The 24034-nt window shown below is 46.1% G+C and overlaps 1 protein-coding gene across 1 annotated transcript in view; it reads left to right on the top strand.

Moving 5' to 3' along the window:
• Positions 1-2095: 2095 nt before the first annotated feature.
• C3_1H21orf58 (chromosome 3_1 C21orf58 homolog) overlaps positions 2096-24034 on the top strand; it is a 103893-nt gene continuing 81954 nt past the window's right edge. Inside the window, exon 1 of the mRNA XM_069225494.1 lies at positions 2096-2537. Within this exon, the coding sequence (XP_069081595.1) occupies positions 2478-2537 (60 nt within the window). The 5' untranslated portion in view covers positions 2096-2477. The remainder of the gene's footprint in view (positions 2538-24034) is intronic.

The raw sequence follows: 24034 nt of genomic DNA, 5'->3' as shown, positions 1-24034 counted from the left end.
ACTGTGTTAAAAACATATCCCCCATCAACAATACAACCAAGATGTATCATGCATTTTTGTGATCGTGAAAATGCATTTTGGTATGTACGAATTCCAATTTGCGTTTCGGTAACTTGTTACCGAATTGCAAATTGGAATTGCGACTACTTACCGATTTGGCATTAGGAAGGGGAGTGTCAAGGGTGTCCCTTCCTAATACCAAATCGCAGCGGACTGTAGAAATGTTTTATAACCGAAATGCGGTTGCAAAACATTTGCATTTTACCACCTACTCCAAGTAGGTGGTAACCCATCCGCAAACAGGAAGGGGTCCTCAAGGAACCCCTTCCCCTTTGTGAATGCATGCGAAAACACTTTTAAGAGCAGACAGTGGTCCCACGGTCCACTGCCTACTCTTAAAGAATTAAAAGTAAACTTTAAATTTTTCTTTTTAAACGCATCCTGTTTTCCTTTAAGGAAAACAGACTGCATTTTTAAAAAATTGCTTTATTTAAAAGCAACCACAGACATGGTGGTCTGCTGAGCGCAGCAGGCCACCATCCCTGTGATTATAGCCATTCAGAATGGGTCACAAATTGCGACCTCACCGCATAAATATTAATGAGGTAGGTCCATATGCGAGCCTTTGGGAACCGCTAAATGAAACTCCTTGAGTTTCATACATTCAAATAGCAATTACATAATTGCGATTCTCAGATAATCGCAATTACGTAATTGCTATTTGGATAAATGATACATCTGGCCCCAAATGTCTTACCGCAGCCATTTATGTACAGTGAAAGCACTCCCAGAAACGTACAAAATTTATTTTTTTGCAGAACTGGGAGAGGCATCTAGGGACAGAAGTAGCCCATGAGGAAATCATTACCAAATTATGATGGGACAGGCCAAAGAAGGCGGATAATAAATTATGTATGACTGGTATATAACGCAGCAATATCTACGGTGCCTCGTCCCAAATACAGATGGGAAATGTTGGAAAGGTGCAATGAAGAGGGATCATGTTTGGAGGGCATGCCTGAGGAGTATAATGTTTTGGAAATAAATATTGAGCCATATGATGAAGGGCACCGGCCTTCTAATTCCTTCAGATCCCATAACAACTCAGAGGGGGCGAAGAGCAGAGGCCAATGAGCCGAGGCCGGTGTGCACAGAGGGGTCAGTGTGTGAGGAGGGGGGCACCTCCTCCTGGAGATGAAGTTGTTAGCAGGGCGTGTGGCCCCAGCAACGAGATACTCTACTTAATGAGTACCTACACGTCTCTATTTACATTTAAAGCACTACGTATGAGCAGAGGGGGCAATGTGTGAACAGAAAGAAAGGGCAGGGCGCAGACATGGCAATTCAGCACTGCTGCAATATATTTAATGGGAGAGTACCGGCACTTCTCTGGAGCAAACAGGTACTCTGCGCAGAGTACCTGCACTTCTATGTTTACATTTAAAGTACTGTGTTTGAGCAGAGGGGGCATGGTGAGAACAGAATGAGCAGGCAGCAGAGGGCTCGGGCTTGGAGAGCTGGGGGGAGAGAGGACTGTATGAGAAGGGGCGGGGAGCAGAGGGAGTGGAAGGAGATATTTGTCAATGCGATTAACATCGTTTTCCAATCTAAATGTATCGAACTGCTAACATTTAATAGGAGAAACCCGCCAAGCTCCTTTCCGAGCTGCAACCCCCCCCCACCCCCCCAACAAATCTATATCACAATTGGGTTACGTGGCCCGGTCCCCAACAATACTTTAGTGAACCTGGCTCCATGCCCTTTTCCTCACAACACCTTCAACTTAATGGCCCAATCCATAGCGCTTTCTTCGTGGCCCCTCATCGAATAATGCCTGTAGAGTAGACCTAAATTAGGGGCAACGCTACAATGCCTTTCTCCTCAGGCCGAGGGTCCTGAACCTCATGTACCCGTCCTGGTAGCCCCTCTTCTCATGCACCCCTCGGTGGCCCTCCCTTTTCATGACCCAACTTTTTGCGTGTTTCCGGGCACTCATTCAGCTGTGCCTTAGTGACCTGTGCCAGGTGATGCCGCGGTCACGTGACCTCCTCCTGGAGATGAAGTTGTTAGCAGGGGTGTGACCCTAGCAACGAGATCAGGCAAAGGACAGGACAGAGACCGACGTCGGGGACAGTAACATGCGCACCGAAATTCAAGCCCCACATATCGTCTTAGCTGCTTATCGGCGGACCCTGTAAGGGGTCCCCGGCCAAGTGGCAAACCCACTCTTCTGTTTACCCGTTGGCTCTTTCTTGAATACCCCAGCAAAAGAAAATCGTGTATAGACGAGGCCTCGCGACTGGAGGATGAGAGCTTAGGTCGGAGACCGGGTATCAGCAGTAAGACGTCGGTCACAGGTCAAGTCGCCCGCCCAACCCCAACCATCAGTCTCCAGTCACTGGGTGCGCCACATCAGCCACCAGATACCGCCTAGCAATTACCGGACACCAGGAACCATCAGACAACCTTCCGCGAGGATGGCAGATCCTTCCCTGGTCGACCAAATGGCCCGGCTGAAGCTGAAACTCCTGGAGAAGGTTTGATGGGCACAGTAATGGTGGCAGGGAAGGGCAAAGGGTCTCTGCATAGACCTATTGTGGGAAAGGATTAGTAAGGGGTCTGTGAGAGAGGTCAGTAAGGGGCCTGTGCAGAGGGGTATGGTGAAAGACAACTAGTGAAGGGGGTCTGTGCATAGAGCTAACATGGGTGATGGACTATGATGGATACCTATAAAGGGCTAACTAAGGTGGCAGAGGGCTAGAGGGGGGTCCCCGCGATACACAGTTGTGGAAGAGGGACAGTAAAGGTCTCCGTGGATTGCATGGGTGGACGATGGTGGGTGAGGGATGACTCACCCAGTTCAAGGAGGGTCGTGGAAGATGAGAAGTTACTACGAAGAACGAGGTTTCAAAAGGGACCACCAAGGAGTCCATGTGCCTGTCCAGTGCTTAGGAGGGAGAGAGCCTAATGCAAAGAGCTCAACCAGAAGTTTACATGAAGCAGTAGTATTGAATAGCTTTGGTGAAGTATGGCTAAGGGTATTACAATTCGGAGAGCACTTCTAACTCTTTATGTAGATCTGGGACCTCCAAGTGTACTCTGATGATCTTCAAACCTTCTGTATCCAAACTCATGGCCCTGACTTCCTCTTAACTCAGGCTTAAGATCCTCACAAACTCAGTATGTAGTATAATAGTAAAGCAAGGGTGCCACGGGACCAAACCAGTGCAAGCAAGCTATATGCCCCCTTACTTCCTGCTGGGTAAAAAAGACTGAATAGTTGTTTAAATGGCAAAACCGTGTTTTGTGAACAATTACATATAATGTTATGTTACATTGATTTGTACTGTATAGCGCACTAATCACCTGACAGGGTATCCAGGCGCTTGGGCAGGCACGTAGACTTGTGGTCCCCAAGGTGCTTATACAAAGAGCCAGATCTTCAGCCTCTTGCGGAACTCAAGAAGTGAGGAGAAGGCTCTCTTGTGCTGAGGGAGGTCGTTCCGTGTCCTGGGTGCAATATAGGAGAATGAGCGAACTTCAGTTTTGCTTTTCTGAATGCGGGGAATGTGTGTGAGTGAGGCAGAGCATAGGTGTCTGGCGGGTTGGTGAAGTGTATGGGGCTGTTCAGGTATTCTGGTGCTGTGTTGTGTAGGGTTTTTTATGTGTGCGTGAGAAGTTTGAATTGGCTGCACTTATGAATGGGAAACCAGTGAAGCTTCTTGAGGTGCAGTGTGATGTGGGTGCGAAGCAGGAGGTGGATTATGAGTCTTGCAGTGGTGTTCTGAATGGTCTGGAGTCTGTGTAGAAGTTGTTTAGAGATTCCAGCATAGAGAGTGTTGCCATAGTCCAGCCTGCTGGTGATGAGTGCTTGCGTGATGGTCCGTCTGTGTTCTGAGGCAACCATTTGAAGATGTTTCAGAGCATGCGTAGGATGTGGAAGCAGGAAGTGCACACTGCGTTGACTTGAGCTGTCATGTTGAGCTTGTCGTCTAGGATGATCCCTAGATTTCTTGTGTTGTCTGTGGGTGTGAGTGTTGGTCCTAGCTTTGATGGCTACCAGGTGAAGACCAATACTTCCGTCTTGTTGGAGTTGAGCTGCAGGCAGTTGGTTCGCATCCAATCTGCTACCATAGTCCTGCAGTTGGTGAAGTTGGTGCTGGTGGGGGTTGTTTCGTCGGTCAGGGAGAGAATGAGTCGGTTGTCTTAAGCGTAGGAGATGACGGTGATGTCTTGTGATCGGATGATGTTGGCAAGCAGTCATATATATGTAAAAAAGTGTGGGGCCGAGGAACAAGATCGCTGTGGGATTCCATATATAATTGTTTTGGTCTCAGATGTGAAGGGTGGCAGCCTGACCCTTTGGGTTCTTTCTGTGAAGAAGGAATACATCCATTGGATCCTTGTATGCCGATCTCATACAGTCTTCTGATAATAGTGTAAGGGGAGACCATGTCAAAGGCAGCAGAGGGGTCAAGCAAGATAAAGGCAGCTGTGCTGCTGTTTCTCCTTGGTCCAGGATGATTTGAATGTCATCAGTGGCCACGGTGAGTGCTTTTGCATTGCTGTGTTTTTTCCTGAATCCTGATTAAGTGTTGTCTAGAAGAAGGTGAAGTTCAAGATGGGTTGTGACTTGATCACTTATAATGACAGTGAATCGATTGGATACAGATATGTTCTTGGTGGAAGTAAACAATACTGGTTCTATATATGGTACATAATGAGCTTCAAATAACAGCATCTCATCCTCAGATGCTGGAGTCAACATGAGTTTTCATGTAGGGTACATTCTAAACTACTTGAGAGAGAAATCTCTGGCAAGTTCCTCTTATTGGTTGTCTACGTAAACGAATCCCCAAAGACGCCCCCACCCCAATTTTTTTCATTGTTGCTGGGACATTGTCTGCTTTGATAAACCACCACATGAAACAGAAAGTCCATGCCTATGATCCATTATTTGATCTGGTACTGTGGGCTGCCCCATTGTCTGACAATATACCTCTTTCCTTCAGTTAGACCTTGATTTTCAAGGGGTTTCTGGTACCTCTTTAGGACAGGAGCCTCCAAAGTACCAAAGAGCATGGTCTAAGCCCTAATTTCTAAGGTTCAGACTGGCTGCCATGAAATTTCTGTTTAGACAGGACGTTGACCGTCCTATTTCTTAGCCTAGAATCTTACACACCGTAACCACTATGAAACCTACATATTCTGTGAATCTAGGCCCTGGTTCTCCAACCCTCCACACCTATGCCTTTATGTTCAGGACGGGGACCCTCACAACCTTCACTGGAACCCTAACACACTTTTATGTGTACCATGTTTAGCACTCATATGCTTTGTAACCAACCAGATGCCCAATGGCCTCTGAATCCAGGTGTGGGAGCCTTGCTCCTTCAATACCCCCACCTGCAAACATCACATCCTCTTTAACCTGTCCTGGTACACTTAATCCCTCTGCATCCAGACCTGGAAACCTGTTTTTCACAATCATCAGGATTGGAAACTTAACACCCTCCCTAGGCTGCGGGTATCCTTTAATCCTCGGCATCCAGACTGGATCTCTAAAACCTTCTGTATCAAACTTGGGATCCTCACACAACTCCATAACTTGGCTCCCTAGTAAGCTGCTGCATTTATGCCTTGGACCTTTACTCTCTCTAAATCCAGCTCTGGGATCTTCACCCCTTCTATGTCCGGGCTTGAAAATCAGGTTTGCACCCTTTGTATCCAGCCTGTGATCCTCAACACCCTCTGTAATCGGGGCTGAGAGTCTTTGAGTCTTCCCACGCCCATTATCCAGCTTAGTACCTGCGCAGCTTTGTATGCAATGCTGAAAATCTCACTCCCTCACAATCCAAGTTTGTACGTTTCACACCCCCTGTATCTAGCTTGAGATCCTCACAATCTCTAAATCACTTTCAGAGTCTTTCACCTTAAAGGTGGTAAGTGCACATCTATGTTCTGCTTTTAAGTGGGCTATATGATATTCCCCGATCAGAGGAAAATCTCGTTACAAAGATCTTTAAACGTATTATCGCAGAATTGCATAGAGAACAATCTTGCAATTAATTTTAAAATCATAGATATTAACTGTTAGGAAGAAGATCTGGCATGATGTTATGGGATGGAAAAAACAAATGTGGCAATCCACTTTGGATTGTCACGATCCAAAAATTATTGTATCTTTGCTCTAAACTGAAAGTCAAGAGAGGGCTGCCTCTGGATATAAGCTGTGAGAGGACCTTAACAATTTGTGTGAGACATGGCTGACTGGAGTGACCGCATAATATTAACTGAAAGACCTAATTTGAAAACAATGCTTAAAGTCAAAGTCACATTTTATTTACATAATTGATAAAACATTATCATAATGCATTTAGAAATAAAATCAAGCACACACAGGTATACAAAATGAACAATGAAATAACACCTAAGATAATTGGTGGGCCATTTTTCACATAATCTAGTGAACCATTATTCAGCACCACTATTATTGTGTAAAACATTGCAGTATAAAGATTTCCAAAACGTAATGATGCAGGTACAGTCATGATTTCAAAGACGAAGGAGAACTAACATATATGCTTACTCTATTCTGCGAATAGAGTGCTTGTTAAACATTGATAGTCATTAGTTTTGATAATCTCTTGGGATGCATCATCTACCAGCCATATAAATTTGTAAGGGCACTTACCAAAAATCATAATTTTGGTCTTAAACAAATTAATTTCTAGTCCATTTTGTTTTACAATATGAGGAAATAAAGTGGTAGGAATGTTGGGGCTGTAAAGGAGTTTTATCCAACAGCAGGAGCTCCTCTGTATATGCACTGGCTGGACTCTTTTTGCTGCCTAGATTCAGACGATGATAGTTTACTCAAGACAGTGTTTAAGAATTTCATTATAACTTGGTCTCTGAAAGGGTGTGTTTTATTTTCTCTCCAAATGTAAATTATTAAGGGATTGTCTCACCTTCTGCATGCTGGTCTTAACACAGCCATTCCTAGTTTTACCTTGCGATCCCTAGTTAAGGATTCAGTTTCTGCATTTTTACCTGGGACATACAAATCTGCAGGAAGTTAAAATAATTCCAATGGCCTATGTTACCTATTTCAGAAGGAAATAGAAACTATGGGGAGCATTTTGGTTTTCTGGCAACTAATGGTTGTTTGATTACTGTTAGTTGTTTATTCCGCTAAGTATGAATGATAGTATGGTGAAATATTAATGACAGTATTGTTTAAGATGTTTGTTGTTTGGATTCCCTTCTTATGATTTGGTGAACCAGCAATTAACTATAACTTGAAACTCATTTGAAACTGAAACTGGATTACCATTCATATATCTTCTCCGTCAACGTCCCTAACAATGACACATCCTTAGTTTTCTCATTTAACATAAACAAGACTTTACCCTTCTTCCCCTATTAGAAGATAACATTCTAATACTGTATATAGGCATTTCCTATTTATTACTGAAACAAGCTGTTGCCAATTAGTCCACTGCCTTGCAGATGTTGAGGTATCAGTTTGTTAAGTAATTAACATGTTAAGGATTGTTTGTTCCTGAGCGTATGTCTCCTCAGTGACCTGAATTTCATAACTGAAAATTATCGCAGAGCAGATTTTCTAGTTACATGTAATTCGGCCTGATTTTGCTAGCCTATTTGCACAGGGGTTAGGAGGATGGGGTGGTTATAGACAGAATATATCAAACATGCATAAGTGACCTGCTATTTTGGTACAGCATTCAATGATGTATTTTGCTAAAGCCCCTCTCATAATGGTCTTACCAATATTGGTTTTCTCTTGAATTATGTATTTTATTCAAGCCCCCTTCATAATGGTCTTACCCATATCAGGGATCCCTTGAACTTCATGCTCTCCATGCTCCTCCTTTCGGTGCAAACGTGCAAGGATGCCTAGATATAAGGAGGTATGCTTAGGTTATAAATCACTGACCAGCCTGAAATACTTTTGGATTGACATCAAAGCAGTCCTGCTAGACTTGGATTGACATGAAAGCAGGCTGCTTGACTTTTGTATGGGAATTCAGGGTACAAACCATAATGACAATGAGAAAAATAACCCCACACGTTGCTCTAAAGGAAATGGTTTATGTTTCATGGTTTTGATTCTATCAAGATGACTTCAGCTGTGCCACACTTTTGTCATGAATACAGAATGTTAACGCTCTAGTTGTTCTTTAGAAAACTATGGGTGGGGAAGGCAGAGGTCACACATGGACAATGGAGGGCGGAACAGAGGGCAGAAGGAAGGGCTTAGGGTCAGAGGCAGGAAGCTGACCATGGCAGGTAGGTGGACCACTCATGGGAGGGGGAGTGGTAGAACAACAGACCATGGAGTGCAGGGAAAAAGGGGCAAGGACAACAAGACAACCATACTGGACAGACAAGAGACCACAGGCCATGGAGGACAGGAAGTAGGGGAAGTGTCAGCCCAATGGACCTTGAAGGGCAGGACTTATGGGGGATGGGCACAGACTCAGACGATTTGGGCAGAAGGGAGGTAGATATGGGGGATGGACACAGACCCAGACAAAGAGGGCAGAAGGGAGGTGGCAGGGGCAGCAAGCTGACCACGCATGGCAGGCAGAAGGAGTGCACAGTGTGCCACTAGAACCAAGATATGTCTAACTGATGAGCCCTAATAAGGGCAAAACAGGTCTTGAGTTGGTTGTGTTCTGGTTCGGGGAGGATTTGACCTGGCAGTTTGAGCTGGGCTGTCCCTATTGGAGTCGGTGAAGATTGATTTCCATATGTCTGGGTCCAAACTAAGGTGGCATGGTGTGCAAAATAACAATTGACTTGGATGCAGTCCATGTTAATACCAGTGGCTAAGATGAAGTCAAGAATTCCATCCATCACTTATTTTGTATACTTCAGGGGTAGTGGTAGGACAATAGACGACACAGGGCTGGCGGTAGAGGGCAATGGCAGCACAACGGACCATGGAGGGCGGGTGTTGGGTCGGTAGAGGCATGGACCCAAAAACATAAGGTGTAGTGAATGGGATGGAGCAGCTAATTGACTACACAAGGCAGGTAGGCAGGGGCAGTGTCAGCACAACAGACCAAGCAGGCCAGGTGGGAGAAGCTGTGTCAGCATAACAGACCATGGAGAGCGGGGGGGGGAGTAGGGAAATGCACAGAGACAACAGATAGTAGGGGGTGGGATGGAGGCAAGGGCAGCCAGCTGACAATTCAGGGGAGGCAGAAGGGGCAGTGGCAGCACAATGGACCATGCAGGGCAGGATGGAGGGTATAAAGCCATGGACTCTGACAACGGAGAGCAGGGGGAAGAGGGACAGAGGCAACAAGCTGTTCATGCACAGGAGACAGAAGTGGCAGTGGCAGCACAGTGAACTATGGATGGCAGGAGGGAGACAGCAGGGTTACACCAAATGACAATGGAGAGCAGGAGGGAGGGTATATGGTCATGGACTCTGACAAAGGAGAGTGGGGGATGTGGCAAGGGCAGCAAACTGACCATGCAGTGGAGGCAGAAGGGGAAGTGACAGCACAATTTACCATGGAGAGCAGGAGGGAGTTGGGAGTGGTTAGGGGCATGGACTCAGACAACAGAGGGCAAGAGGGAGGAGGGGCAGGGGCAACAAACTGACAATACAGGGAAGGCAGAAGGGGCTGTGGCAGCTTAACGGACAATGGAGGGCAGGAGGGAGGTGGCAGGGGCACACCAACAGACCCTGGAGGGCAGAAAAGAGAGGAATGTGGCATGGACTCTTACAACAGAGAGCAGGGGGGAGGAGGGGCAGGAACACCAAGCTGACCATGCAGAGCATGCAGGAGATACAGTAGCAGTACAACAGACTATGCCGGGCAGGGAGGAGGAAGAGTGGCAGCTCAGTGGACCATGGACAGCAGGAGGGAAGGGGTAGGAACATGGATTCGGTCAACAGAGGTCAGGGGGGAGGGGACAGTGGCAGCAAGATGACCACACAGTGCAGGAGTAAAGGACCATGTCAGCTTAACTGACCATACAGGGCAGGCATGAGTGACAGTGGCACCACACCTAAACATGGAGAGCAGGAGGGAGGAGTCAGGGATCTGTATATGGACAATGGAGGGCAGAAAGGATGGGGTGAGAAGCAGCAAGATGACCGTGCAGCACAGGTGGTAGGGGCAGTGGAAACATAACACATCATGGAGGGGATTGAAACAAGCACACAGACAATAGCGGGAAGGTGGGAAGGGGGTGAGATGCAGGGGCAGCAAGCTGACCATGCAGGGAAGGTAAAACCTCCCAGGGCTGGAGTAAGGGAGCAGAGGCATGTACTAAGACATCAAAGGACAGGAGGAGGGGCGATGGACAGGGCCAACAATTGCACAATGGAGATGAGAGTGGATTGAGATACAGTGTGATCGATAGGTTAGCCAAAAAGATACCGGGGAGGAAACAAGTAAAAAAAGAGCAGCAAATATTAGAGTCAAAGTATATTCTGGCATTGGACATTAAGGAACACACAGGTGTGATGAAGAGTTACATGTACACCTATGAATTCATAAGAGTGTGTGAGTTGCAGAACTTTGTTGTGGATGGGTCAGTTAGTACAACCTACATAGATTTTAGGATAGGGGCATCTCAGTATATATACTGCATATTCTCTTTTACAATTAAAATGTCTAATGATCTTATTTTGCCTGGTATGTTGATATCTTTCAACAAGCTTTACACTTCCTACATTTTATAAAACCTTCTGAGGGTTTCAACCGCAATTGCTTGTCTGTCCTAACACCACTTCTGACCAACAGATTTCTCATAGATTTAGACCTTCCAAAAGTGATAAGGAATTTCCTGGGCATCTCACCTCCAATTATAGGATCACTTCTCAGTAAACCACAATGTTTCCCCAATATTGCATTCACTTTCTTGTGTCTCACATGAAATGTGGTTATGAACCTACAACTATCACCTGTGGAATATTTCCTCTTATTGATTTTCTACCAAATGCCACTTCATCACCTTGTTTTTGCTGTATCTAATATTTTCTTGCTGTAACCCTTGAGTTCAAATCTCCTGATCATCTCCCGTTCAATTTTGTCGTACTCTTCTTTTGTGCTACATATCCTTTTGGCTCTCAGGAGTTCTCCATACATAATAATATTCTTTTCAGTAATTGGATGAAAACTTTTTGTATGTGATGTGCTATTACTGGCACTGGGTTTCTTGAACAGTGTCAGTTGGTGAAACTCCTGCCCACTGCCTAACCAATGGTGTCCCTACCCATTATTGCAGTAGTTCCTGTGTATTTTACTGTAAACTATTCCACAGTTCCCCTCTCTACCTAAAATTCATAATGACAGAACCTTTCTTTCCCTGTTCAGAGTTCCTTGTGGCCACCTTGAGTTGTGGCTATGATAATGGGCACACTTTCCCTTTTGGTCACTTCAAACCAGTTCTGGGGTAGCTCCCCCTTCCACTGAATTTGGAGACAGGCTGGCTATGAAGACAAAAGCGAGGCATGCTCAAGTGTGAGCTACATCTGCCAGTGACAGGGTAGGCTTCATTTGAAGCTTAGGAAGGGGACTGGGCACAACCCCCAGGCCATCCTGCTTAGGGAGAAAAACATCTCTCCACACCCAAGTCTTTTGTCCACTGTCTAGGAGCAATACACATCTCATCATAGGATAGCCATTAACAGACAGGTTACACTGAATACTAGCAGAAAGGCACGTTTGGCTCAGGCAACAAAATGACATCTTTGTAAAAGTGCCCTTTTCAAAATAGTAATATCAAATCTGACTTAGCCATTAACTTGGATTTTAAATTACTATTAAAATAATTCATTGAATAATTTTTCTACTTTTTCGCAGACTGAAGTTATGCATTCAAAGGCATTATATTGTAACCCAATGTTTTTTGTGAGAAAGTCTGCTTTACCACATTGAAAAATGACTTTGGAGATTTTTCACTGCCAGGGTATGTAAAACATAACATGCCCTACTCTTTGATTACCATTCACCCTGCTCTGTGGGCATGTAGACCCCTACTTTAGGGGTTAATTATAAGTATCAAAAAGGATAGGTGTAGGTCTGGCAAAATGTTTATTATGCCAAGTTAAATTGACAGTTTTAAAACTCCGTAACCAGTTTGCAGGAGCAGGCCTAGAGGCATGCTTTGCACTTCCTCTTTAGTGGTAGAATAATATGTGCTGCAGTCCACTAGTGATATTTAACTTACATGCCCTAGTTCCACTGGGTACCATATCCTAGGGATGTTTTGTAAGTTGAGTTTGTCAAGCAGAGTGTTGTTTGACATGTTTTGTGGATCAGAGACATCAATTGGTGACTGGTTGGCAGTGCCCCAGTGCATAGAGTCGAGAATCCAGCAGCATGTGTCCAGAAAAAACGGGGACGAGAATACAAAAAAGAGGCATTTTCCTACAGCCATTTGTGGAGGGTAGGTGCAGGGCCTGGCCAGATGCCAGAACCGATGCACAACTAATGAGGCACATGGCCAAAGGTGTACAGGTATGGATATGTTTGGGGTAGGACACTGTGCCTGCCTGAAGGCTAGGCCATGTGGCTAACAATCTCTGTGCATGGCCAAAGGCTTGTACAGCAAGGGTTGGACATACATGCTGGGTTAGGTTTGGCCATATGTGGTGGGTTGGGTATGGGGCATGGCTAGAGGCTAGAGCACTGGGGCTGTTGGCAAAGGCCAGGCCCTGCGGGGTTTGAGAGATGGGTGCATATGCTGGTTAAAGGTGCAACCATCAGTTTAGTTTGTTGTATTACTGCAGCCTTTTGGAAGCCTATAGCACACTGTTAGAATTATTGAATAATGTAATTATTTTTTTCAACTCTCTTTAAGTTTTCAACATATTTAGTGTTCACAAATTTCAAACAAGCCGTAATATGCTGGGCACAACCCGTGCCCCACCCCCATCATATTACAGATATATGAAAGGCATTGGTCACCAGGTAGTCATAGATTGAGTTTGTAGAATAGGCAATTCAAGCCCCCAAATCTTATTATTTATTTAAGGGAAGTCTCTTGATTTGTAGACATATTGCTCAGCCTTGGCACAGTAGTCCATACCATTAATCCGGGCCTTCACAGAGAGCGCCCGTTCTGTCTTTCAGTGTCGGGTTGTGTCTCCTTTAGCAAGAAGGAGACCCATAGCTACCAAAAGCTGGTGCACCTACTTCCCCCCCATATATCCATCAGACTCAGCAAATCATTTTAGGTTCCAGTATCACTGGCCTCCCCACTAACAAAGATAGGACATTGCATACATTGCACCAATACCTTTGTACTACTGTGCATTCCCAAAGTGTGTGGAAAAATGTTTCCATGCACAATTTACACTTTAGGCAGTGTGCGTCTAGGTCGGGTTTCATTTTTCTCAGTTGCGTGGGGAAGCAGTTCATCTGATGTTGGTATTTGAGTTGAATCAGCCTCAGTCTCATAGAGACAGCTAATACTCTGGGGACCATCTTTGCCTCTACTCAGTCCTTCTAAGGCTTCCACTACACTCTCCAATCACTCTCTTAGTGCTGTCATGGGTTCTGGGGTATTACTGACTGGTGTGCGGTAAATTTCAGTATCCCCCTCTGCCCCAAGTGGACCATTGTGAAATGTGCCCCTTTGGGATTGTGATCCGGGAGGGCCTGTTGGCTTGGTGTTGCTCAAGTGCATGTCTTTTTTGTAGGCAGAGATACAGTTCTGAGTTCTTCTTCAGTCAGTATTCCCTCTAGTCCCTGACTGTCTAAATTAGAGAGTCTAGATATTATTAGATAATTCTCAATTGGATGTTCGTTGTAGGCTGGAGTCGGGGATTGCTCTTCATAAAGGCGAGTGTAGTAGGATGAGAATTCTTGAGCTATCAGTACAGGGTTCTATTAATTTATTGTCTACCAATTAAGTTATACTAGAAACTATATGGAGCTCTAGGTATCTGTTCACAAGCCAATACAGTAGTTTCCCTGCCTTGTCCCGATCTAGTCAAACTTATATTGCATTTAAAAAATGCCCTCAGGGGCAGTGGAGGGGGGCTGTCTTTTTGCGAGGAACCCATGGGCCCTATTGATGACAAAACAGGATGATCGGGTTTCCATGGGTAACTATGATTTCAGCAGTGCAGCCAGGAAGGCCTCTGGGCTTGAGCCTTCTGCTCCCTCCGGAATGCTAACGAAGCGTAGGTTATTCCTTCTGGAACCTCCTCTGCATCTTCCACCCTGTGTTCTAAGTGGATCACTCGTTCCCATAGGTTAGTCATATGAGAGAGGGATGCAGAGTGCAGCAGCTTTTGCCAGAGTGACAGCTGCATAATTTCTATCTTGTGGTGTATGAGTTCACAATATTTCTGTTGTTTTGCAGCTGTTTGATAAGAAATTACCTGTCCTCTAAGGACTGCCTTTAGTGCTTCCCAAATAACTGTCCGGGAGTTCACTGAGCACTTATTACGTTCAACATAGTCAGTGATCTGTTTGCGACTTAAGGAAGTTGGCTAAGGAGGTGTCATGCAACCACCAGGCACTCAGGCACCATAGGCCAGATGGCAGAACCATGGGCAATTTTATTGTTACAATTATAGGAGGCTAGTCAGTTAGTACAAAGGGTAGAATTTGTGACTGAACTGCCATGATGGTGTCCACAGAAGGTAGAAAGTAGTAGTCGATAACAGTGGAGGATCTGTGTGAGTGGGAGTAAAATATGTATTCTTTAATGCCAGGGTGGAATAAGCATCATACATCTGTAAGGTACATGAAGCTGACCCAAGTGCTTAAAATAATTCATTTGCGTGGCTGGGTGCTATTTTTGTTGAGGGTGGGGTTCATGACAAAGTTGAAATCCCCTCCCACCACTGTTAGTCCTGTCAAGGACTGTAGCAGTAGGCGTGTGAGTGCCTGGAGTGCTTCCTCCACCATGGTGGAGTGGGTTAGGAGCATACACTTATGCAAAATTCCAGTGTCCGTCTCCCATATTGTCCTGTATAAATGGAAATATGCCCAGATAATCATGGTGTGTTTTCGTCACTTGCAGTGGGAATTTTTTGTGAAGTAGAATAGCCCTCCCTCCGGAGGCATAAGTGTAGCCAGGATTATATATTTTAGTATATCCGCCTTGGCATAGGAAGGGGTACCTATTGCCCATTAGGTGAGTCTCTTGTAGTTGTATAACGGGTGGTGAGTATCTTTTGAGATACTGAAAGACTTCATTTTGTTGTTCAAGCCATTGACAGGCCCCAAAAGTATTAAAAATGAGTCTTGTGAGTCTGTCACTGTGCTTTGTAGTGTTTGAAAAGTGGGTAGAAATGACCTGTGTGGCGTAGCATAAGGTGTGAATGAAAACTCAAATTAACTAAACTAAACAGTACCCCAACTTCGCTCCTCACTATCCTTCTAACCTTGAAGTATCTGTTCCATGTCCCCTACTGTGATGTGTATCGTCTAGAGGAAGTGTGGACCTTGCAGAGTTTTAAGTCTGAAAGTGGATATGCGTATCGCTCTTCACAGCCAACCCAACTGATTCTAAACACAGTTAATGTCTCGTCATTGTGTGTCCCAGTGTCCCTACAAGTTTGCCGCACCCCAGCACCCCCCCAACCATGATCGACCTGTCAAGTGTAAGGATATATAGCCATAAGTTAGTTGTGAATTTTTTTGAGGATTTTCTCCAATGTCATTGTTGGCAATGGAGCAACCCTCTCTGCTACTGGCCCACTCATTGGAGCTGAGATGTCAAGGAGCTCGGTCCCCACTGCTTTCTTTCTGGGGTGTAGTCTTCGTCCTGGTCTCCTTCAGTTTCTCCATCTTAGTAGATGTGGAGTTTCCCCATTGGGGTCTTTGAAGGGGGTTCTGTGAGTCAGCCCTGAAGTTTGGTATTCCATATTTCTAGCCAGTCTCAAACTGCTTGGGGTGTTTCAAAGAAATGTGGTATTCCTTTGTGCATCACTTTTAGTTTTGCCGGAAACATTAGCATGTAGGTTAGCTGCATCCCTTTAACTTATGCTTGACTACCAGGTAGGATCTCTTCTGCTGCTGTACCTTTTGGTGTAGTCTAGGTAGATACTAATTCCTGTGGGCGTGCCTGGGGTAGGGTGGCCTCACTGCCAGAAACCTGTGGACCTTCAACGACAAAGCACAATAATAAGGCTTCCATGAGTAGCCTTGATTTCAGCCATGCAGCCAAGAAGGCCTCCGGGTTTGAGCCTTCTGCTCCCTCTGGAATGCCGATGACACATAGGTTATTACTTTTGGATCTGTCCTCTTCACCCTGTGTTTTAAGTGGGCCACTCATTTCAGTAGGTTAGTCACATCTGCAGTTAAGTTTTGTACAGTGTCCTCTGCAGTGGATATCTGTTTTTCCCTGTCTGTGATTTTTCTGACGTCCTGGCAAAGCAGGCCGACCTGCACAATGACCTCGCCGATTTGTCTCTCCATATTAGTGTGCATATCACAAATGGTTTGGAAAATCTGCTCCAGAGTAAATTGTGTCTCTGTAGTATTCCCTGATTAGGTTACCTTCTTGGGAGTCTTTACTGTGGTTTTGGCGTATTTGTCAATTGTTCAGAGCTGTTGATGCAGTAATTATAGGTTGTTTGAGGGCTTAAGTTCCATCTATGAGGCAGGTCCCCTGACACCCCACTGGGCACCACCAGGCACCACCTTTTTAGCCTCTCCCTTCTTTATAGCTCACACCTCAGGGGTACGGTTTTGCTTCGCAGGCCCCCAGGTCGGTCTACTCTGACGTTCCAGGGCCAGCCTGCATGCTCATAGAGTTTTCACCCAACTCGCCTCTGTGACAGGTGGTGAATTTCACATTGCCTCTCTTCGGGTGCTGGAGTGCCACACACCTCCCCCACCATTCCAGAGTATGTGCGGCTGCATTAGAACACTTACCACATCTTTGGGCCCCTGGGTGGTTCCTTTGTATATGCTCAATCCGGGTCCCCAGGTCGCACGTATGGTCCTGGGGCCATCCCCCACACAGCTCACCTCCGTAGCAGGCACCGGTATCCTGTTGGAACTTTACCCAGCTCTCCCTCTTCCTCGGGGGCTCAGGATCCAGAACACCTCATGCCTTCACAGTCCAGAGCACATGCGGTCAGACCTCAGCCAATAGAGCTCATTGCCTGTAGTGGGTGCCATCCCGCTTCAACCACGACTCACAGTATGGTGCGCTGCATGCTCTGTACTCCGGGTTTAGCACTGCCCTCCAGGGACAGCTTCCTAAAGTGGCAGCAGTACTGGGTTGGCAGCGCATTCCAGGATTCTCCTGGCTGAGCAAGCTCAAAATATACCCGCCATTGTGTGCAGCTGGCCATGCCCCCAAATGATCTTTTTATTAATGGCATTAATGTTCTTATTTAAATAATATCAATGATGTCAACAATGATGTAATTTAACATGTCATCAATTATACAAAATGTGAGGTCATAAGCAGTGCGTGATGGGGGTCAAGGTATAGTTAGTTGAATAAACAAGAACTTGTGTATTTCAGTGATTTTTGTGCTTTAAGTGTAAGCTAATGTGTTATTCATTTCAACTCCTAACTATAACGTCCTTTTAACCTTTATGTTTTTTTTGTTGTGAATGTCTGTATTTTGTATTTTGTTAATGTAAGTTATGGCCTTAGAATCTAACCTAGCTATTTCACTCTAATATTTGTCCTTTACAGTGAATACAAAGCCAAAAACATCATTGACCTTTCCCCAAAGACATTTTAAGTTTTCATTCTATTAGTCCTTCTTTTTCTCATCCTATTTCCTCTTATCATCATTACTAAGGTAAAAAAGACGCAGATCTACAGTACAGATATGAACTCCGAAGAAACCTAGGTTTGCTGTTTTCAGTATACTCATGATCTATAGCAGTGTGATTTAGTAAGGTTTAGTAAGCTAGTTGGACCACTTTTCAGATTCTTCGCTGACAGTTTTAGCATAGAGGTCTTTGGCCTGACCGACAAGTTGTATCACATGAATGATCAAACTATTGGTTATCTGCCTCTCTTGACACATGTGCTAGATGTATGAAGCTTTTTTGTGTTCGCAAATGATCTGATTACCAGAATCGGGAGGTTTGCAAATGCAAAAAGGCATTTCCAAACATACAGAGCCCAAATTCTGATTCGGTAAGGCAATTTGGTTTGTGTATCGATATTTGGAAGGTGCGTGTGTTGTTACTGTAGGAAGCTGGCCTGGTGTGTGGTGGGTACCTATGGTACTTACACCTTATACCAGGCCCAGGTATCACCTCTCAGTGAAGTGTAAACAGTGTCTAGAAGCCAGGTTCTCTAAAGGTAGCTGTGGGTGAGCAGCCAAGGCTTATCTAGGAGACATGCAAAGCTCATACATTACCAGTACAATCACACAGTACTTACACACAAGAAAGAAAACACTTGGCTGTACAAAATTAAAGGTACTTTATTTTTGGAACACAGTGTCAGAAAATACTAGAGAGGTAACCCTCCAATAGGAGGTAATCATGTATATATATATATGTATATTTACTAATAAACAGTAAGAGGCATAAAAAGGTTAGAAAACAGTGTAAAATAGCAATAAGCAATTGTAGCCCTAGGGGGAGCCCAAACCACATACTAAGAAAGTGGAATGCTAACACAGGGCCCCCACCTAGGTAAGTGAATTGTGTAGCGGGTAGCTGGGAGCACTAAGAACCCACATAGGTAAGTAATACAGTACCCCCCAGCGACCAGGAATGCAGGAGTAAAACACTGGGTTTCCCCAAAACCACCCCAAAGGATGAAAAGAAGACACCCAGAACAGCCTGCAAGGAACCAGCAGTGGAAAACCGAAATGGAGACCTGTGAAGGGGACCAAATCCAGAAGTGTCTGTGCAGTAGGATATACTACCCACCCTGAGGTACCTTTTGGAGTTGGTCGACGAAGAAGGAAAAGAGGTCATCACTGCAGCACAGAAGCTGGAGAAGAGTTTCTGATGCATGCAAAAGGTGTCCCACGCTGCAAGCTGGATTGCAGATGGATGTCGGTGAAGGATTTCCACCTAGAAGCCTTGGCAAAGGCAAACGCATGGTTGGAGAAAAAGCGGTGCTGCCGGGGACCAGCAAGGTCCAGGAGGACTTTACCCAGGAGGGGGAGTCACAGGGAACTTTGCGTTGCAGAAGGCCCACAGGAGCAGAGGCAGCACCCACAGTTGGTCCCGCAGGGCAGGGACACAGAAGTTGCAGAAGCAGCCCATGCAGCACCACAGAAGTTGCTCCCACGTCGCTGGAGGACCACGCAGAGGTCCAAAAGTTGCAAGAGGGAGTGCCGAGGGCTGGAGCTACACATCACCTGATGTTGAAGGGTGAAGCAACAAGCTTTGGCAGCTGCAAAGGATGCAGTGCACGGGGGTACTGTCTTACGTGGAGTGGAAAGGACTTACCAACACCACAGTATGACACCTGGTAGAGGGGACCAAGGGAGACTCTCCGGACCACAACCTGTGATGCAGGACCCACACCACTCAGGATGAGTGGAGATCCACACAACTGGTCGTCGATGCAGCCAGGTACCTGTAGTTACTGGGGAGTGATGCCTTCACCTCAAGGGAGATTCCTTCTTGTTGTGCGGGCTGAAGGGTTGCAGTCTTCTTAGGATGCACAGCTGGGGAAATGTTACAAAGCTGGCAGGAGTTCTGGATACAATGTTGCAAAAAAGTCTTCCTCGTTGATCTGCAGCTTGTAGGTGCTTGGATGGTCCAGTCGCAGTTTCTGAGGACAGAAGTCGAAGCAGAGATTGCAGAGGAGTCCTGCTGGAGTCTTGCAACCCGAATCTGAGGACACACCCCAGAGGAAGACCCCACATAGCCCAAAGAGGGGGCTTGGTCACCTAACCAGGTAACTACCTATCAGAGGGTGCCTCTGACGTCACCTGCCTGGCCTTGCCACTCAGATGCTCCCAGGGTTCCCTGCCAACCTTGGAATCAAGATGGCAGAACCCAGGCACTCTCTGGAGGAGCTTTGGGCACAACCCCTTGGGTGTTGATAGACAGGGGAGTGGTCACTCCCCTTTCCATTGTCCATTTTCGCACACCAGAGCAGGGACCGGGGGTCCCTGACCCATTGTGGACTGGTTTATGCACAGAGGGCACTAAATGTGGCCTTCAAAGCAAAACCAGCGGCGTAGGAAGGCTACCCCTCCCAAGCTAGTCACACCTATTTCCAAAGGGGGAGGGTGTTACCTTTTCTCCCAAAAATAATCCTTTGTTCTGCCTTCCTGGGCTTTATCAGATTAAGCAACAGGAGGGCAGAACCCTGTCTAAGGCGTGGCAGCAGCTGGACTTCCCGGGAAAATCCTGTAAGACCGGTGGTAGCAATGTTGGGGGGTCCTCTAAGGAGCCCCCAGAGTGCATGGAATCATACTTCCAATACTTGAAACAGTATTGGGATATGATTCCGACATGTTTGATACCAAACATGCCCAGGTTCGGAGTTACCATTATGTAGCTGGACGTAGATAGTGACCTATGTCCAGAACTTATATAAATTGCCGTCCCGCACTCACAAAGTCCAGAAAAATAGAGCTGGAGTTCGTGGGGGCACCTCTGCTAGTGCAGTGGTGCCCTCACACATAGGTTTCCTCACCCTGCCCTCTGTGCTGAGAGGGCTTACTATAGGGGTGACTCACAGTGACATGGTGCAGTGACCTGTAGTGAAACCAGGCGCGTGCACACGGTTCACACAGGCTGCAATGGCAGGCCTGCAGAACCCTTTGCATGGGCTCCCTATGGGTGGCAGCATAACTGCTGCAGCCCATAGGGATCCCCTGGAACCCCAGTGCCCTGGATATCTAGGTACTATATACTAGGGACTTACATGGGGGCACCAGTATGCCAATTGTGGGGATAAACAGTTACACGTAAATACATTTAGAGGAGAGAGCACAATCACTGGGGTCCTGGTTAGCAGGATCCCAGTGAACACAGTCAAACACACTGACAAACAGGCCAAAAGTAGGGTAACCAAGCTAGAAAGAGGCTACTTTTTTACAGGTACGTATTAATATTTTGTGACCAAAACGTGGGTGTAAACCATTCACACTATACGGCCAAATCAAAGTTAGTTGTAACTGATTCGCAAATAGGAAGGGGTCCATAAGGGACCCCTTCCCCTTTGAGAACTTACTCTTAAAAATTGAAACTTGAAAGTTACATTTTTGTTTCTTTTCAAATGCATCCCGTTTTCCTTTAAGGAAAACGGGCTTCGTTTGAAAAAAAAAGATTGCTTTTTTAAAAAGCGATCACAAACATGGACGATCATGTCTGATCCTAACAGGCCACCATCCCTGTGATGGCAGGGAATCGTAGCTGGTCACAAATAGTAATCCACCTCAGTAATATTCATGAGATAGGTCTGTTTGCAACCCACAATGAATCGCTAAATGAAACTCAATGAGTTTCATACATTAGAAATAACGATTTCCTATCTGTGATTTGCAAAAAATCACAATAAGGAAATCACATTTTTACTCTACGTACATCTAGCCCATAGTTTTTTGGATTGACTGAAACAAATTCTCTGTGAATTAATTCAGTAGCAGATAGTGGCTTTCATTTTTAGTGTAACATTCTTGCACGTTCCATACCCCTCTGAAAAACCTTGATTCTTAGCTATCTTTTGTAGTCTCTGTCTTAGTCCCTTCTGGGCTTAAAGTGAAGTTTTCTGGCCCTTCCTTTGCCTCTCAGACGCCCTCTGCCATTATGTGTCCATGTCTATTTAACTTGTTCACCCTGGCAATTCTCCTTGGGATTTTGGGTCCTTTGTGGATGTGCTCATTAATCCAGCTCCTGAATAGAGCCATTTGTTTTCTTCCGGGTGTAAATTTGGAAGGTATTATCCTTCCAGACTTCTGTCCAAAGCATTTCATTGCAATAAAATGCCTCCAGAACATTGAGCCATTGGATATGTATCTGCTGACATATCTTACCATAATAAGTTATTCTACTTCACCCTCCCACACAGAGATGGTTGAAGTAGCTTTGATCAGTTGGCTGTCTGACACATACATGGGTGAATCAATGGTAACTAGTTGCAACTGATCAGCTGTTTTTGGTGTGTTCAGGTAATGCACCCATTACAGCAAAACTGAGACATTTGCTATGGCATCAGTCCTGCTCAAACTGATGCTCGTCACTTTTGCAATCCCCCAAGTTGTCATATGATACAGAGCCAAGGGAGAGTTAATTTATCTGTTGATTTTGCTACGATGATGGCTATGTGTTATTGAATCTGTATCTTTATTGGTACCTTTATGTGTATCAGTATCGTGTTGTCTGTTTCAGTTGTAGGTAGCTTACAGACAGCTGATAGTCTGCTACCTTTCCTACTCCTTACATACTCTTTGTACCAAAATATTTTACTCTTTGTTTAATAATGGTGATAGGTTGGGGTCATGGCTGACAACAAGGCGGGCTAGACGTGCCTGAGACGAGCTCTGGCTGAGCCTATTCACATCTTGCCTGAATCCTGACCCCTGGATCCCTGTCTGACCCTAAGTCACATGGAAAATAGATCAGAGCTGGTGACTGGCCAAGGGGATACATCCCCTGAGCGGTGGAGGCACCCCAGAGCTGAAAAAAGGAGAAGCAGCCTCCCTGGGAGGGGCCTACGCAATATGGCGTCCATCATCACTGCAGCCGAGAGTCCGAGCAATACACGCCACTGAGCCAGCTGGTAGCCCCCGAACAGAGGGTAGTATGGTGCCGCCGGTCTAGACACCATGATCCCCCACCCTCCCAGAGGATGATCCTACTACAGGAGGCATTGCAGACCTGAGACTGGCCTGTCTGGGAATAAGTGCTTCCTGATATGGGACCTGTGACCCTTAGCAATGCCGCTCGGTGGTGACAGGGGGGAGGATGGGGGGGGGGGGGTGCCCTGAAGTGAGCCTCTCAGTCCTGCCACCGGCGAACCCATCTTGCCTCCAAACTGCGCCGTGGCCCCTTACCACGATGACGCTGCTACTGGGCCTTAGCGAGGGGTGGCCCTGTGGTGGATGAGGCAGTGGGAGGTGAGAGGGGGCCAGCGAGCCTCTGGGTGGTGTGAGGGTATTGTCGGCCTGATCCAGCCCTGGCCTCTGAGGGAGGTCTCCTGCAGTGCAGTGAGACAATGCCGTGCGATGCTGAGCCTCCTTCATCTGAGCTTTTCTCCCCGTAGTTCCTGGGATGGCCAGTGACTGTTTCTCCCTGGTGGGGCCTCTGAATCCTGAAAAGCTTAACATAAAATTGGACTAGTACCTATATATAGCCCTGACTGGTTCTGTGTGTCCAACTGTCCAACTCCTTCTCACCGATATCCTATGAGGAGCTCTAATGAATTAAAGGATAAACTGGAGGTCCCGGTTTATGCGGACATCCTCGGCTGGGGTGGGTGGGGTCTCCCCCAACGCCTCCTCCAGAACCACCCCGGGTGGGGTCCCCCCCAACGCCGCCTCCAGAACCACCACAGCTGGAGTGTGAACACTGGACTACTGAAATAACACCTCCTAACAGAATAGGCAGAAGGGAGACAGCATTGTATGAGCCCTCCTATATCCTAAACTGCAGTTCACAGGTTTCTCCTCAGTGGAGCCCGATCGAGAGAGAGCCACTGTCTTGAGAGTCAGTGACAACTAGGCAGCGAAATCCCTATACACTGGGGACTGAATCTGCAACAACTGCGATACCCAGAGGTCTGCTTAGTAACAACGACCCAGAAAAGCAACCTGGGGGATAGAAATAACTGTTTTGTCTCCCCAGCCTCACTATGCCTAAAGATAAGGATCCAAAACCTCCCAAGCAGAGAAAGATTGATAGTTATACCAAAACAATGGAGGCCCCGCCTCGAGTGATGTTGCCACCCTGACTCAGGACAATGCAGCCTTATTACTAGCCATTCATCAAAAAAGAGTGGCCTTGGAAACTAAAGTAGGTGAAGTGGCAGTGGAGGTCTCCTTGCTGAGACAAGACCTCAGCAAAGTCAACAATATAGTAACACCAGAGGTAGACAGGATATCAGAGCTAGAATATGTGACCCATACCCAAGGTAA

This window comes from Pleurodeles waltl, chromosome 3_1 (genome assembly GCF_031143425.1).
Source record: "Pleurodeles waltl isolate 20211129_DDA chromosome 3_1, aPleWal1.hap1.20221129, whole genome shotgun sequence".
NCBI classification, from domain to species: domain Eukaryota; kingdom Metazoa; phylum Chordata; class Amphibia; order Caudata; family Salamandridae; genus Pleurodeles; species Pleurodeles waltl.
The sequence above is the reverse complement of the archived record's forward strand: the minus strand, read 5'-3'. Positions and strand labels throughout refer to the sequence as shown.